General features: G+C 36.8%; 2 protein-coding genes across 3 annotated transcripts in view; one reads left to right on the top strand and one right to left on the bottom strand.

Annotated features, from left to right (window-relative positions):
- Positions 1 to 11,103, bottom strand: part of immp1l (inner mitochondrial membrane peptidase subunit 1) — a 15,392-nt gene extending 4,289 nt beyond the window's left edge. Inside the window, exons 1-4 of the mRNA XM_024296020.2 lie at positions 10,979 to 11,103; positions 4,445 to 4,555; positions 4,278 to 4,366; positions 3,779 to 3,905 (exon numbers count right to left, since the gene is read on the bottom strand). Of these exons, the coding sequence (XP_024151788.1) occupies positions 3,779 to 3,905; positions 4,278 to 4,366; positions 4,445 to 4,555; positions 10,979 to 11,005 (354 nt within the window). The 5' untranslated portion in view covers positions 11,006 to 11,103. The remainder of the gene's footprint in view (positions 1 to 3,778; positions 3,906 to 4,277; positions 4,367 to 4,444; positions 4,556 to 10,978) is intronic.
- Positions 11,096 to 14,058, top strand: part of elp4 (elongator acetyltransferase complex subunit 4) — a 55,699-nt gene continuing 52,736 nt past the window's right edge. For both annotated transcript variants that reach the window (XM_036210643.1, XM_024296019.2), the window contains exons 1-2: positions 11,096 to 11,316; positions 12,221 to 12,256. In XM_036210643.1, the coding sequence (XP_036066536.1) occupies positions 11,109 to 11,316; positions 12,221 to 12,256 (244 nt within the window). In that variant the 5' untranslated portion in view covers positions 11,096 to 11,108. The remainder of the gene's footprint in view (positions 11,317 to 12,220; positions 12,257 to 14,058) is intronic.

The following is a 14,058-nucleotide window of genomic DNA, read 5'->3' as shown; positions in this document are numbered from 1 at the left end:
AGATTAAAAAATGAGGTCTTTCCTTAGTGATTCTGTTTCCTAAAGTGAAGCTTAAAACATCTGTATCTAACAATTTAAAAACCAAGAATTGGGGGAAATATTATATTAAGAGACTGCCATTATTATATTTTAATTAATAATAATCTCTTTTTTTTAATGACAAGTTTACTTTTGTTTCAAGCATGTTTGATTTGATTAAATTCAGCTCATATTGAAAACCTTTTTTAAATACATATTCCATATCAAAATAAGATGTTCCCTTTTCTTTAAAACAACAAATGATGAAACAAAAAAAAGTAAAATTTCAATCAGTGAACTGCTAGATTGTTACAGGATTTTAACATGCACATTCAACAAAATACAGTCAGTGTTGGACTGCCACTTGGTTTGTCTGGGGTTCAGTTCCCAAGGTAAACACCCAACTGAACATCGAACTAAAGTGTAAGAAGCTTAAAAGTTTCGATTGATGAAGTGTAAATTGGGTAATTAACATTTCCTATATAAATGACCTATATTTAGTTGATGCCACAGATGAGCAAAAATACAAACACAAAGATAAGTATGTTGTTTCTTGTGCTACATTGATAAAAAAGTAAAACTAAATATCATTTGCAGTTATATTGGCCCAATGAAGACTTATCTATATGTAACTGTTTGATAAAGAAGCCTGAGTTGACAGAATGGAGAGGAGTAAGAGCAATCCAGCAGCATCAACATTTGGGGTTTGATGGAAACTAAGACTCTTCCATGTGTTTTTAAATGTACCCAAAGGCAAAAAAAAAAAATAATCACAAAAGTGAACTTAATGTGGGCTCCCTTTTATCATCTCTGGCAGGAATTCAGTTGTGATGGATGGTGAAGACTGTAGCCATCCACCAGTTACAGGCTGAGCTGATGCCAGGTATTGTGTACCTGTCAAAGACGTGTCGAGAAGAGCTGAAACCGGAGCTCTTCTCCCTGTTGTTTAGCAGCCACACCATTATACTGCTCATTATGTTAACATGATTGGGGAGGGGAATTATCTTTCCTGTCATACTTTACACGATTATGGAGTTATTCTACAATAAAACTCGAGCCAATCTCAGTGGCAGCCAACAGAAGGTGTGGGTTTCTTTTTCTGTTTCATGTCTTCTCCCATCTACAGCTTTAATATTAGGGATCAAGTGTCATTGTTTTGACACAAAAGCTCAGGCAAAAAAATGATTTCTTAAAGGTGAAAGAGCAATTAGTCTGTCGTTGGATCTCTTGGGTTTGGAGAGGGTGTGTTCATCTGTCAGAACTAAAAAGGATGTGGTGACACGGTCTACCGTTGCCATCGAAAATTCATCTTCACAGGTTCACCAAGAATGCTTTACACCCTCATAATAATAAGACACAAACATATATACCCGGTACTAGAAAACTCCCAGAGGGGGTTCAAGCATTTATGTGAACGATGGGTGTTTTCTCAGGTCCACAGATTCTGGATATTGCTGAGTGCAAGTGAACAGACTCATTATTGTCTCTGGGAGAAAACCAAAAATAAAAAAGGAAAATTTTGTATCAAGCTGTATGAAATTTGAACTATCCAGGTATCAGTAATAGAAAAAAATCCAAAACACAGCACCTTTACAAAAGAAAAAAAAATGCATCAGGCACTAGGCCTCAACAATAAAATGAAAATTATCATCATTGTCATATAAGCTTGTGCAACATCGCAAAACACAACATAAACTGATATAAATGGTTACCTTAAACACATGCAAACACACTCTCAGTGTAGCTTGAAAATTTTGAAAGATCAAATACAGGACTTTATACATTTGACTAATAAAATTGAGGTATTTTTTGTATGATGCAGCCTGTTATGTAGACATGGGTTGAATAAAAAAGTTCCATTGAAATGGAAATGATGTATTTGTTGTTTTTTGTTTTGCTATTTCTTCATGGCAAGTCATCATCCCAATATTAATCACTATTATCGTATTTCTTTACATGCTTTTCTGCTTCTAGCCTAAAGCCCCTCACTACACCAAGCTAACATAAGCAGTGCAACCAACATGATGAGCAATATTTGTGTTATCCAGCTATACAGGTTTGAGCAAGATGCCAACTCGGACGAGGAAAACAATGAATTTAAAATTGTATTGATTTTTCATGTGTATGTTAAACGTATTTATCTATTTATGGATATGTGAAAGTATGTATAATTGTTGTGTGTATTTAAAGAACACCTATTAGGATCTTTGTAATCATGTATTGTCACTCTTTGGCAATTGTATTTTAAGTGCCTCAAATTTAATGAAGCTATTTAAAAATATTAAACAATGACGCAAATATCTGCAAGTGGATGTATCAGATTGGAGTGAAGCAGGGAGCTTGGGGCCTGTCGATTGTAGCTTGTATGTAAAAACTACAAGCTTTTTCAAGGAACAATTTTTTGTCTGCTCCGGATTCACCATGATTTGATTAATCTAAATTTTCCTTATATATGTTCTCCATGATGAAAACACAATTTTCATAGGAGTGGGTCTTTAAGTGGCTAAATCTGTTAAACTTTTATGAAAATCACTTAAGAATTTGGTGACTGTCAATACCATTTCAAACATGGGGATAAAGCCTGGCTGGGAAAAGAAGAACACAGTTACAGATTAGATTAAAGCTTCAAATAAATACTGAACTGCTTAAAATGATCAAATACTTAAACAAAGTTCTCAGAAGTTAGAGTGATATTGACCTTTTAAGAGTTTTTAGTTTTTTATGGATTTTTTTGTAGTTTTGCAAAACTTTAAACCACAAAAGTAACAATCAAGAGGTAGTCCTTACATAACAAAAAATAACTTTTTTACACCTCTGTCAAGTTTGTGTGTAAAAAAATGTTTTTGTCAAACAAATATTGTAGAAATATTCAAATAAAAATTGTACTCACACTTTGGATTCAAAAGAATGTAAAATTGTTCAAGGAAACTCAATGTGGACAATCTTGGCAACAACATACACTTAAATACAAAATATTATATTTCTTTAAACTATAATATTTGAAAATCAAGACACATTTCACTCCTCTGCACTCTGAGATGAAGACAACAGAAAAGCTACAAAACTAATCATTTACATTTTTATTTGATGATGGATCTTGTAGGCTTGGCCTTCTGTGGCGTTTTGCTGAACTCATTCAATTGCATGCTCATAGGCTATAGAATACAAAATAAATTCAAAATCATGCAACATATCCACAACCTTTGGTTTGTGGACTTTCAAACACACACACACGCAGACACCCCTCCTCCCAGCCATCAGTCTGTCCATTCGGCTGGCACTAACTCTAACAGGCTTCAGAGAGATTGCAGGCCTGAGCTGTGGGTGTTGGGAAGAGTAGTAATAGAAAAGCAATGACAGTGGTTTTGGCAGCAGAACCCCTGTTCACTCTTTGGTTTTATCACTGTTCTGAGGAAATATAGGTGTTGTCAAAAGCTGATATTTTGACCAGTGACACAAAATGGATTTGCGTGCTCTAAAATGTAAACAACTGTGAAAGTCTATAGACTGTTATATCTGTGGAACTGAAATAAATAAATAGAAAATGATTTTTTTTCATTATGCAAAGTCTGGTTGTCATTTATGGATGAAGTAAACAAGCTTTTGAACTAAACATCTTACATTTACTTTATATTTCATATTTTGATGTTGAAGAAAACTCACTCAAGTTTAAATGTTTGATGTAAAAACTGAAGCCTCACCTGGTAAAAAGCTAAAAATAACAGGATATTCTAAAATAAATATATAAAAGAATACTCACATAAGTGTGGGCTTTGAACAGATCTGATGGGGCACTCGTGCAGATCTTGTCACCTTCCAATCCAACTACCCGTTTACATATATTCATATGAGGGTCAAATGGACTTTTTGCAATTACGATGTCACCCCTGAAAACCAAACATACACACAATCATTTCCTTAGTAAATGTGTGCTGAGAGTAGATAACACTGCCTTCCACTAGGGATGCCACAATTCTTCGTTTCTAACCAAACCATGTGTCGCACCATTAACTGATCGTGGGGAAAGTGAATCGTCCAACTGCATTCCAGTGTGTTTACATTAAAAGTGTTGTGTAATGCAATACCAAAAAACTATCCGTTTTTTGTTGTCGTTTTGTAATACCCAAAACCATGACTCAAAAATCAAGGTTTGAACCTAATTATGAAGAAAGTGAATCATTGCATCCCTAGTAATCATGCATAGGAACTGAATAGATGTGGTGTCTATTGTTGTTTGGACTTATGAGGCTGAAACTCACTTTTCTATTTTACAAAGATGACGACTCATGCGCTCAGAGAAAACAATGTCATGGTTGACAATCGTGGGCTCCATGGACGGACCAGAACACTGAATCATCATTAAAAACAAAACACTATTATTAGTCTGAAATATAAGAAAAAAATTTGTAAAAGAAATAGTACTGACCACAACAAATTCTCCAATGTATTCAAAGGCACAGTGTGCAATGCATCCATACTGGATCGTGTAACCAACAAAGCCCAAAGTCTTTCCCAACGCTCGACGGAACATCTCCACCTACAGAAGAGAAGAAGAAAACAGCATATGGGGAAATGTCGGTACTGTAAACTCTTGCTCCCTCCTGAGCAGCCTTATGTCCTTTGACTCTTAAAGCAGAATCTGTACAAGGTTCAATTTCTGAAGGTGTGGACATGGTTGTCACAGCTTGCCTACAGCTAGGATGGCACATTCTTTGGTGTTTCATTCTCGAGGGCTGAATGGCCGATTCACACCAGAAAACTGCCCCGAACTTTGATCCTGTTTAGGATGAACCTATCAACACCTTGCGCTCAGGTGATGGATAAACAAAGAAGCTGTGACACTTCCAGCCAAACTGCTCCGTACTGTCTTCAGCCAGTCGCTGCCACTGTGCTGCCGCCACAATCATTACAGCCGTTATCAACTTCTGTCAGCACCATAGAAACACAAAGACACCCTGGCAGCCTTACGACTGCCCTGCAAACATTGTCACTTGAACACACACAAAGACCATCCACATGTCTTCTGAGCAAACATCTTAGATCCACTCTGCTTATTGACTTTTACTTAAACTGAGAGATGGACAGAGCCAGTTTACATTCTGTCGTGCAGTCACACACCTGAATATGCACAAACAGAAACTGTATCACAAAAGATAAAGCATAGCTTAGATGTTAGTGTGCACTTCAAGCATCTTTTAGGTCAAGCTGCTATTTTGTCAGTCCGCCACAGGGTACAAAAAAAATCTTTTTCTTTATCTCCGTTGCTCCTTTTGTCTCGTTCTCACTCCATGTTTCTTCTCCCTCCCAGGGTATTATTAACTAAAGCAAGCAGAGTGGAAACCAAAGCTCCAAATCCTCAGAGCTCTGGGAATGACTTCCCCAAGATGGACAAGGATTAGACCCCCAATTTCTCCCTTGTCCCACCACCTCCACTCGTATTCTCCCCGGGTTCCCAACAGACCGGGTGTCAGGTGGCTCTCTGAGCCCTGCCAAAGGTGTTACGCCTAATCCCGTTACCCCCTCTGCTGTTCTCCCTAACGCACACATATTGCCCTCTCATTCATTCCAGCTAGACTTCGCTTATTAAACCTTCTATCTGTTCTTTCATCTTTAGCACAATTTCTCTCTTTTATCCATTCGTCATCCTTTCTGATCAAGAAAAGACCAACTCCATCCTCTCACCTCCCTGTGCTCTGCTTCTTCAGGCTGCTCCTTGGTCACCCCTGGCAACCATCTGCCTTTCTCAAGAGCCGAAAATGAAAAAGCTTGAGGAGTTAAAGAGGATTCTATACCTCATAGAAAAGGGCCCAAATGAAGAGCCCGTCCAGACATGCTCTGATTGACAGTAAGTTCCCCATCACTTCATGAATTTTAGAATACTTAAAACGGTCTACTTTGAAATTTATTTTAGCTATAAAAGCAAAAAGCATGACTCTATTGCAACAGATTGATCCAGCATCACTGAAGTACTGTAGCACTCGATCTCACACGTCTGTTCTTCTTCTTGACTGGGAATCTGGAATGTTAGTTAGCATTGATTAGCAAAGCACAGTAGACTGCCCCCCATGCAGCTGCTCTCATATCTCTGTTGCACCCACCCTCCACCTCCCCATTCCAGAAAGCATTCATCATAGGTGGGGATTAGGGGACTTTACATAACAAAATCACACGGCCAGTGACTGATATCAAGAGAGTCCATATGCAGCCACCTCGTTTTCTGAGGTGCCCCGGTCACTGAAAGTGTGTGCGTGGCGTGCACACAGAAAAGCATCATCCATGTATTTTGCAGCTAGTATGACATGTAAAATAGTGACTCCTTTGGGATTCAACATAAGGTGGACATCCACAGACTTTTGATTGGATTTTCATTACACCAAAATCCCCTGAGCAAAGAGTCAGGAAACCCACGGTATCTCTTTGCCCCTAAAACCCAGTGCGATTGTGGGGGGATAAGCAGCATTAATTGAATGTTGTATTACAGCTGTAAATTAACAGAAAATCTCTCTGTTAATCCAGGATTACACACCAAACATGTTCATGGGAATACAAAAAAAACGTCTCTGCTGAACCATCTGTGGCTGCTGGCTTCCAGGTACTGCAGCACAGCACTACAGTGGGGAGAGCAGGGGGATCCCTTATGAATAGCTGCAGATGGAAACATGTCATTGTGTGTTTAACTCTGTGATCCTCTTAGAGAGGGTGCCCCGTTCATTCATGACAAACATACTCAAAGCACATGAATGAGAGAAAAGTGCCAACTAGTTTGATTTTTCAGAATTGAGGGGATATTCATCATCAGTTTCAAGTTGATAAAAAGCACATTTAAAAAAAATAAGTTAACAAAATTTGTATTCAATTAAATAATTAGGCTAATTGGCCATTATAGTACAATATGGCTGATTTACCCAATTTCAAGAGCAGACACAGTAAATAAATTTAATTAATTAAATTATTTCTTTCTGATTAATCATAGCTAAATAATTAAAAGTAAAGACAAAAAACAAAATGAATAGCAGATTGTCCAAATCTGACACTATTTTAAATGCACTTTAAAAAAGCCATAAGGAAAAGGTGGGTGAGGAATTATCGCCGCCAGTCTCAAGAGATTTGACCCTGCCATGGCTGAGTAGTGTTAATTGATATACATGACCAGTCTATTAGAACCACAAAGAGAATTTCAATCCAGACAGCACACAAGGGCCTTGCAGTGGACTTCTTACACAACTAAATTAGGAAAACATGGGCTGAGAGAGAACCTGGCAACAGGGGGGCTAAGAGGCTTACGAGCCCCTTGTCAGATATTCTTCTTCTCCCCGAGGATCCCAGATGGAAGGGAGCCCGTAGGAGCAGTCAGACCAGAGTGGGGTCTGATCCCACCTCTGATGTCTTCCTGGGCAGCAGAAGGCAAAAAGGGGGGGTTGAAGCATTATTCCTGTTGCGTGCAGCTTGATTTGATCTTAATGTGAGCTATAAAAAGGAGGAGCTTGTGCAACCAGGGGGGTCTGTTTCAGCTATCAGTGCAATCAGAGCTAATCCTGTTGATTTAAACACAGACACCTGGCTAGATGAGGAGTGACAGATGTAAAGGTCCCACTGACGGAGTAGTGTCTCAGTCTGCCACGTATCAGAAGCTAAATTGAAAAGACGGATCTCCATATTGCTCTTTTCATTGATGCCAGCACCAACAAAGGCGTGAAACAGCTGACTGGTGTTACTATTTGAGTAGCTTTAGGGTTTTAGACCTACCATCAGTGCAGAAGCAAATAATAATCAAGTGATATGAATACAACTGCTAAGAACTGAAAGGAAGTGAAGGCTGACACAGTCCCCAGCCAATTACATTCAATGGAAAAATCAGTCACTAAGCCTTATTGTATTGATTGTGTGGCACTGGCTGAGAGTTAACAGATCCTATCTGTCGTTGTATCAGATTTACAAAGAGGTTTGGGTTATCCACTGACACAAACGGATACATTTCAACACCAGCCAATGACAGACACCTACTTTTTTTTAAAGAAGGAGATTTCCCCTTATTATTCAAGAACATGTGCTCTATTTATGGAGTCATAATAAACATGACTCATTGACTACAGATGAACCGTCTGCCTAAAGTACAAGATCTTGAACAAATACAAAAAAGCAAAACCTCTGACAAAATTAGTACCACACAAAACTCCGCTCTGTGCTTACTGAGACTGTGTTTGAGCTATTGCTTTCCTCTGAATGGTAACAAAACAAGTGTTGATGATAATCTTGCATCCTCTAGAAACAGAAAAGTCGGTCTGCTCCACACTGGAGGTGAAGTTAGACTAAAGAAAACTAAAACAATCTCACCAGGAAAAGCCTGACATGTTATGACTACTGCTATTATATACTTCGATCAGATACAGGGAATGACAAAAAGAGCAAAAAAAAGACCGTAGTGCGAGCGGACACTAAAAGGTGAATATATTTACTTTTTTTTACTCAGCTACAGATGGCTGGACTGAAACAGACCTCCTGGGTCCAAAAATTAAATAAATTCAAGATTGATTAAAAATGAAACAGTTTATATGGGATGAGTAGAAAGAATTGTACTGGTAGGTGATGCAGCACAGAAGCAGGCTTTCCTTCTTTCCAGATGCAGGTCAGTCAACTCATCTTATTTGCTCGTATAAGCTTTCCACAATGCCCAGTGTTGTCAGTCATGATATATTCCCTTGGCCTCCTGTCAACACGTGTAAGTCTCAACAATGCTGTCAAACAGCAGGACTGTCTCTGCTAAGAGCATTTGTAAAGTGAGCAGTTGGGCGATTGGCTCCTCGGGTGTATCTCAGCATCCTAGATCTTCTGCTGCCCCTGGCCTTTCTCTGCAACATAAAGCTTCTTACAGCTGTCTTAAGGATATCACTGATCTCTCTTCAGTCAACCGGCATTAATAGTTGACATTATAATGTGCAAATTAAACAGGGGTGTCCCCTACCAGCAAATGCCAAGCCTTGCAAAACATTAGGAGAACTCAGATGGTATGGAAGTGACATTGTTGTCCAAAAAGAAAATGCTCGTGTTACTATCAAGGTTGATAATTGCTTTGTTATTTTTAGCACTCCTTAACAGAGTGACCGACTTAGAAACTAATTGCTCTAATGCATTGTATAGCAAGCAGAGACACCTGAAGCCACTTTGTGACATTCTGGTGAAGTTGCAGAAATGCATTCATGATTTCCATTTATGTTCTATGAAACAGCAGAACACCATCAAATAGAAGAGCATAAAATAGAACCGTCCAGTGAGAACTACTAATGCCTGGTTTCACCGGGAATAGGTCATGTCTGTTGCCTAAATATATTTATATCAATCCATATAATTGTGGAATAAGTTTAACGTCTAAGCTCCAGAAGGCGGTATTAATCCTTTCATGTATGGAGGTCACTACCGTGTACAGCTTTGAAAGCAAATATAAGATATATAACAAAGATACTAAGCAAAGGGAAAATGCTCAGAACAGAAATAATAGTTCATATTTGATGGGAAGCTAGATCCTATGATGACTGATGCTGAGTTCATGACTGTTAATTTTGTTACACTATTCTCAGTTCAGAGACATTGTCTTTAACCACATATAATATATAGAGATAGAGGAATCTCAGATACAACCTGATACCATATTTCAAATTATTTACCTACAAATTACATTGATGTTTTTTTAATGTACAAAATTAATGAATTACACTTCAATGGACAGGTAAATATATCTCTGTAGACTTTAAAGATATAACTTTTTTTCTAAAAACTTTATTTTTCATCCCTTAAGATGAATTGAAACACTTAGTAAAAAAAAAAAGCTATCTGATTTTGTCATTATTCATGCATGAGAGGGTTAAAAAAAAATACAAATCAAAATTGAAAAAAAAATTAAAATGTAAAATGTAAAACTATGAAGGATAATGCATACAGCAGCAAAGTTAACAAAAACTCTAAAAAAAAAAACCTACAAAAATTCTTGAAAAAAAGAAATCCGCAACTGAAAAATTACAACTCGTGATATAACTTTAAACTTGAAAAACCAGAATGCTGTCTGGGAATCGTGAAGTAGATCAACAAAAATCAATTTCCGAATTTGATTCAAAATGTAACAAAATGTTTTATACAAAAAACAACTTTTAACATTTGTAATATATGCACTGATGTGAAATAAATTGAGCTCACTCTGCATAAAAACTCAAATGTACACATATCCTGCCATGCAGTCTTAACAGATTCAAAATTAAGCATTAAAAAATGTAATATCTGACTAATTCACCACCTGTATTTTTCTTGGTTTAATCTTACAACCTAGAAACCTGTCACTCATTTAAGAGATATATGAAATCAATGTATAGGCCCATAGTTTAAACTGCTTTACTGTTTAGATCCTTACACTGACTGCTGAGGTTTTTACATTTTACTTTTAAAGTGAGCTGTTAACAGTGAATAAGGTAGTCCTTGCTTTTGTTCATATCTAATAATTGAGCAAATTAATCAAACACAGATACAAATAAGTAAATAATAAAGAGTAATTGGTTGAGCTACATTCTTTAAAATCAGCCAAATAACAAAAATTATGGGGGAATAGATAATATATATCAATGGGAAAATATCCGAGTGGTATTCTAAAAACCTCAAACAGTTGCCATTTCATAAAATACAGAAAAGAAAGCTTTTTTCCTTTGTGCTACCCAACCAGCAGAATAAGCTATATCTTTTTTTTCTCACTGCAACTGAAGCAATAATTTAAAAACAAAGGGTCAAAGTAAAAAAATAAACCTTTAGTTTATGTACCGAATAGCAATACACAAAGCAAATAAGGAACTGCCGACGGAAAACAAGGAGAAACCGGATACTTTTGGAGCCATAAACTAATTTATTATACTAAATGAATGTAAAAACACCTTAACAGATTCTGTTATTTTAGTACAACAGGATCACTTCATTTACTTACCGACGGTGCATTCAACGCTTTCACCATGCACCAACTGTGACAGCTTCCTAATTCGACCTCGCAATATTCCGCGTCCTCATTGGTCGTAAGAGATCATTCTCCTCGTTGATTGGACGAGATTTGCAACAACATGAACTTGCGTCATTACGTTACTACCAACATGGCAGCTCCCATGAGCAGTGTGGATAAAACCCCAGCTGAGTGTTTGCAGTTAAATTCCACAAGTTTTCAGAAGAAAACGAGGAGCAAATTCATCTCTATTCCCGGAACTAGACCCTCGGTTCAAAACGGGCAACTATTAGTTTCTTCTGGCGTGACATCCCTCGATTACCTGCTCGGTCAGTGTCTTGTTCAGAAGAAAGGGCGTTATGTCTTGTTTTTCCCATTTTAATGTACTCGTGTGGATGAAAAGAAAACAACAACATTAACACGTGTTGTATTTTACCGAAACGTCCCGTTGAGTGACAACTTTTCCCGTGTTTTTAGACGTTTTGTACTCGAATGAAAAACCTATCGGTTGAAAAGCTACTTTTGTGTTATCCTAAAATACAACATGCTGCTAACCACACATCTGTATTGGTTCTATAAATGTTCTGTAACTCCACATCACAGCCAGACAATTATAACTTAGATCTATACGGAGCTTGAACCGCATCCTGATACTAACAACCTTAGCCTACAAGTTTAATTTGACATATATATATATAGTATTTGGGATCCTGAAGTTGCTGCTAAATTAATGTAGTTGATGCTAAAAAAAATGTTTATCAGGAAAAAAAATCATTTAAACAAAATCACCCGACTTTGTAGGAAAACAGATGAAAAAACATAATGACAAAGATACCTGAAAAAAAAAAACCTCAAAATATTGACATCTTTATCCAGCCAATTTGCTTGAATGGTATCAAACTTTGTATAAAGGGATTTTAGTAAAGATATTATCATTTTGAATTGTGCATTATTTCAAAACAAAAGTAAAACGAAAGGATCACGATATAATCTGTGTTTTTACTTCAGATGATGTTCTTAAAGCTGTGATTTTAGCTGAGTAATATTTTTGAGTTGTTTATTATTTCATGAAAGGATCACAACTTGTGTTATATTTTTGATTCAGATTGAGTATTTTTTAACTCTTTCAGCTTCTCTTTATGGGAAAAAACAACTTTAAAGTAATGTGATAATATTACTGCATACCGACTATTGCTGATGTATATAATGCTGAGGCTCTTTTTTCTATAACAGGTGGTGGTCTAGCTGTTGGAACAGTGCTTCTTATTGGTGAGCATTTTACTTGCTTTTTCTTTTAAATCATTGGTCGAATTTAAAACTGTATATATTTATGCTGTGTGATAGGTATGATGATGAAATATACCTTTAAAAGAAAAACAAACTCTTTTTTTTCATTTAACTCTGGATCAATATCATGCTAAAAAGCCTAATGTTAAATATGGATGGGCGTCAGTGGCACATTGTTTGAAGTTGATTGATTTGTTAAATGTCCTTTCTAAATCAGTTCATTTTGGTCAATGCACAAAACTAGTAATTTAGACAGAACAAGGGTGGAACTTGTATTAGTAACATTAAAAATGTGGACATCACTAACGGTAAATCTGTTCTTTTACTTGGAAAAAGGGTAATTGCTTTCTCAGTGAAGGCTCAATTTAATTATTTGTATTTTAAGCTAAGCCTCATTTTTAAATAAGCTTGTATATTTAGCACTGTGTTGTGTTTATATACCCTTTATCTGCTTAAAATTAAAATTTGAATTATGGGCCTATATTACACAATAGTCACAATCATAGGATTCAATTCTATTAAATATCACAAATTCAACTCAAAGTCAACTAGTTATTAGTCGTCTCTTCCAAGGTCTTAAGCTTTGAGAAAACACAGATTCACTTGACTTTTTTGTAATAAAACAATGTTGTTTGTGTGCTTTATTTGAAACAATTCAAGATCTACAACAACAGAAGGGTCGTGGGTAGGCATAGACATGCATGTGATGGAGTCACTAAGAAAACCTAAAGTAAAAAATAAAAACAGAGGAGAATGCCAATAAAAAAAAAAAGGTTAATAATAAAAATGTCCAAAGTTAGAGTTAAAGACCCATTCCAATGAAAATTGTGTTTTTGGTGTTTTTAACACGCTCTTGTAGCATTTTCCTCGTAATAGAAGCCACATTTTAAAAAAGATTTAAATTTCATTTCTGAGTATTTCTCTTTTTAATCAAATTATTGTGAACCAGGAGCAGACAACAAAATGTGGCAAAAGGGTGTTGTTGTTATGTACAATCTACAATCACCAGGCCTTAGGCTCCCTGCTACGCTGCATTTTGATTAATCCACTTGTAGACATATAGATTGTCTTCATTTTCCTCGTCTCGCTGTACGACTGGATAGCTCCAGTGTTGGTCTTTTGTTGCCCCGGTAATATTAGCTTTGGGCTGTGAGGGGCTAATAAGCTAGCGGGTGAGTGTGAGGGACGATGGCAGGTCAGGGCAGGCTTATTCTGCGCCAATAGTCCCGCCCACTAGCTCAAAAGACGATTGGAGTGGGTCTTTAAGATCTGATCCCAGTCATAATTTTTCTATGATCACATATAATGTTGTTTTTGTTCCCCTTTCGGGGTCGCCACAGCGAAACAGCACCCACTGTTTCGCATCAGTGATTTGGCAGAGATTTTACACCGGATACCCTTCCTGACACAACCCTGTATTTGAAGGGCACAGGGACCCAGATAGGCAGCAGTGTCAAGGGTCTTGCCTAGGGACCCAATCTGGATGTGGATCACAAATGCAATTTTGAGCTTAATTTTCTTTATATGTGTCCTCCATCAACAGAAAAATGTCCTAAGAACATGATAAGATCTTTGCAGATTTTAAAAACCATCTCAATGACAATTTTAAAGATTTATACTGTTATTACTCATTGAAATGATTTTAGGGTTTTACGTTTTATAATGTGTTTATTTCTGATTCTATTCAATTTTATTTTTTACGACTTTTTTTTTTCTGAAAAGGTCTTGCCTTTTGCCAGTCCAGTTGTAAACAAGAATGCTGTTCTTAATCTGTCCTTCCTGGA

This window comes from Oryzias melastigma, linkage group LG3, assembly GCF_002922805.2.
Source record: "Oryzias melastigma strain HK-1 linkage group LG3, ASM292280v2, whole genome shotgun sequence".
In the NCBI taxonomy this organism is placed as follows: domain Eukaryota; kingdom Metazoa; phylum Chordata; class Actinopteri; order Beloniformes; family Adrianichthyidae; genus Oryzias; species Oryzias melastigma.
The sequence above is the reverse complement of the archived record's forward strand: the minus strand, read 5'-3'. Positions and strand labels throughout refer to the sequence as shown.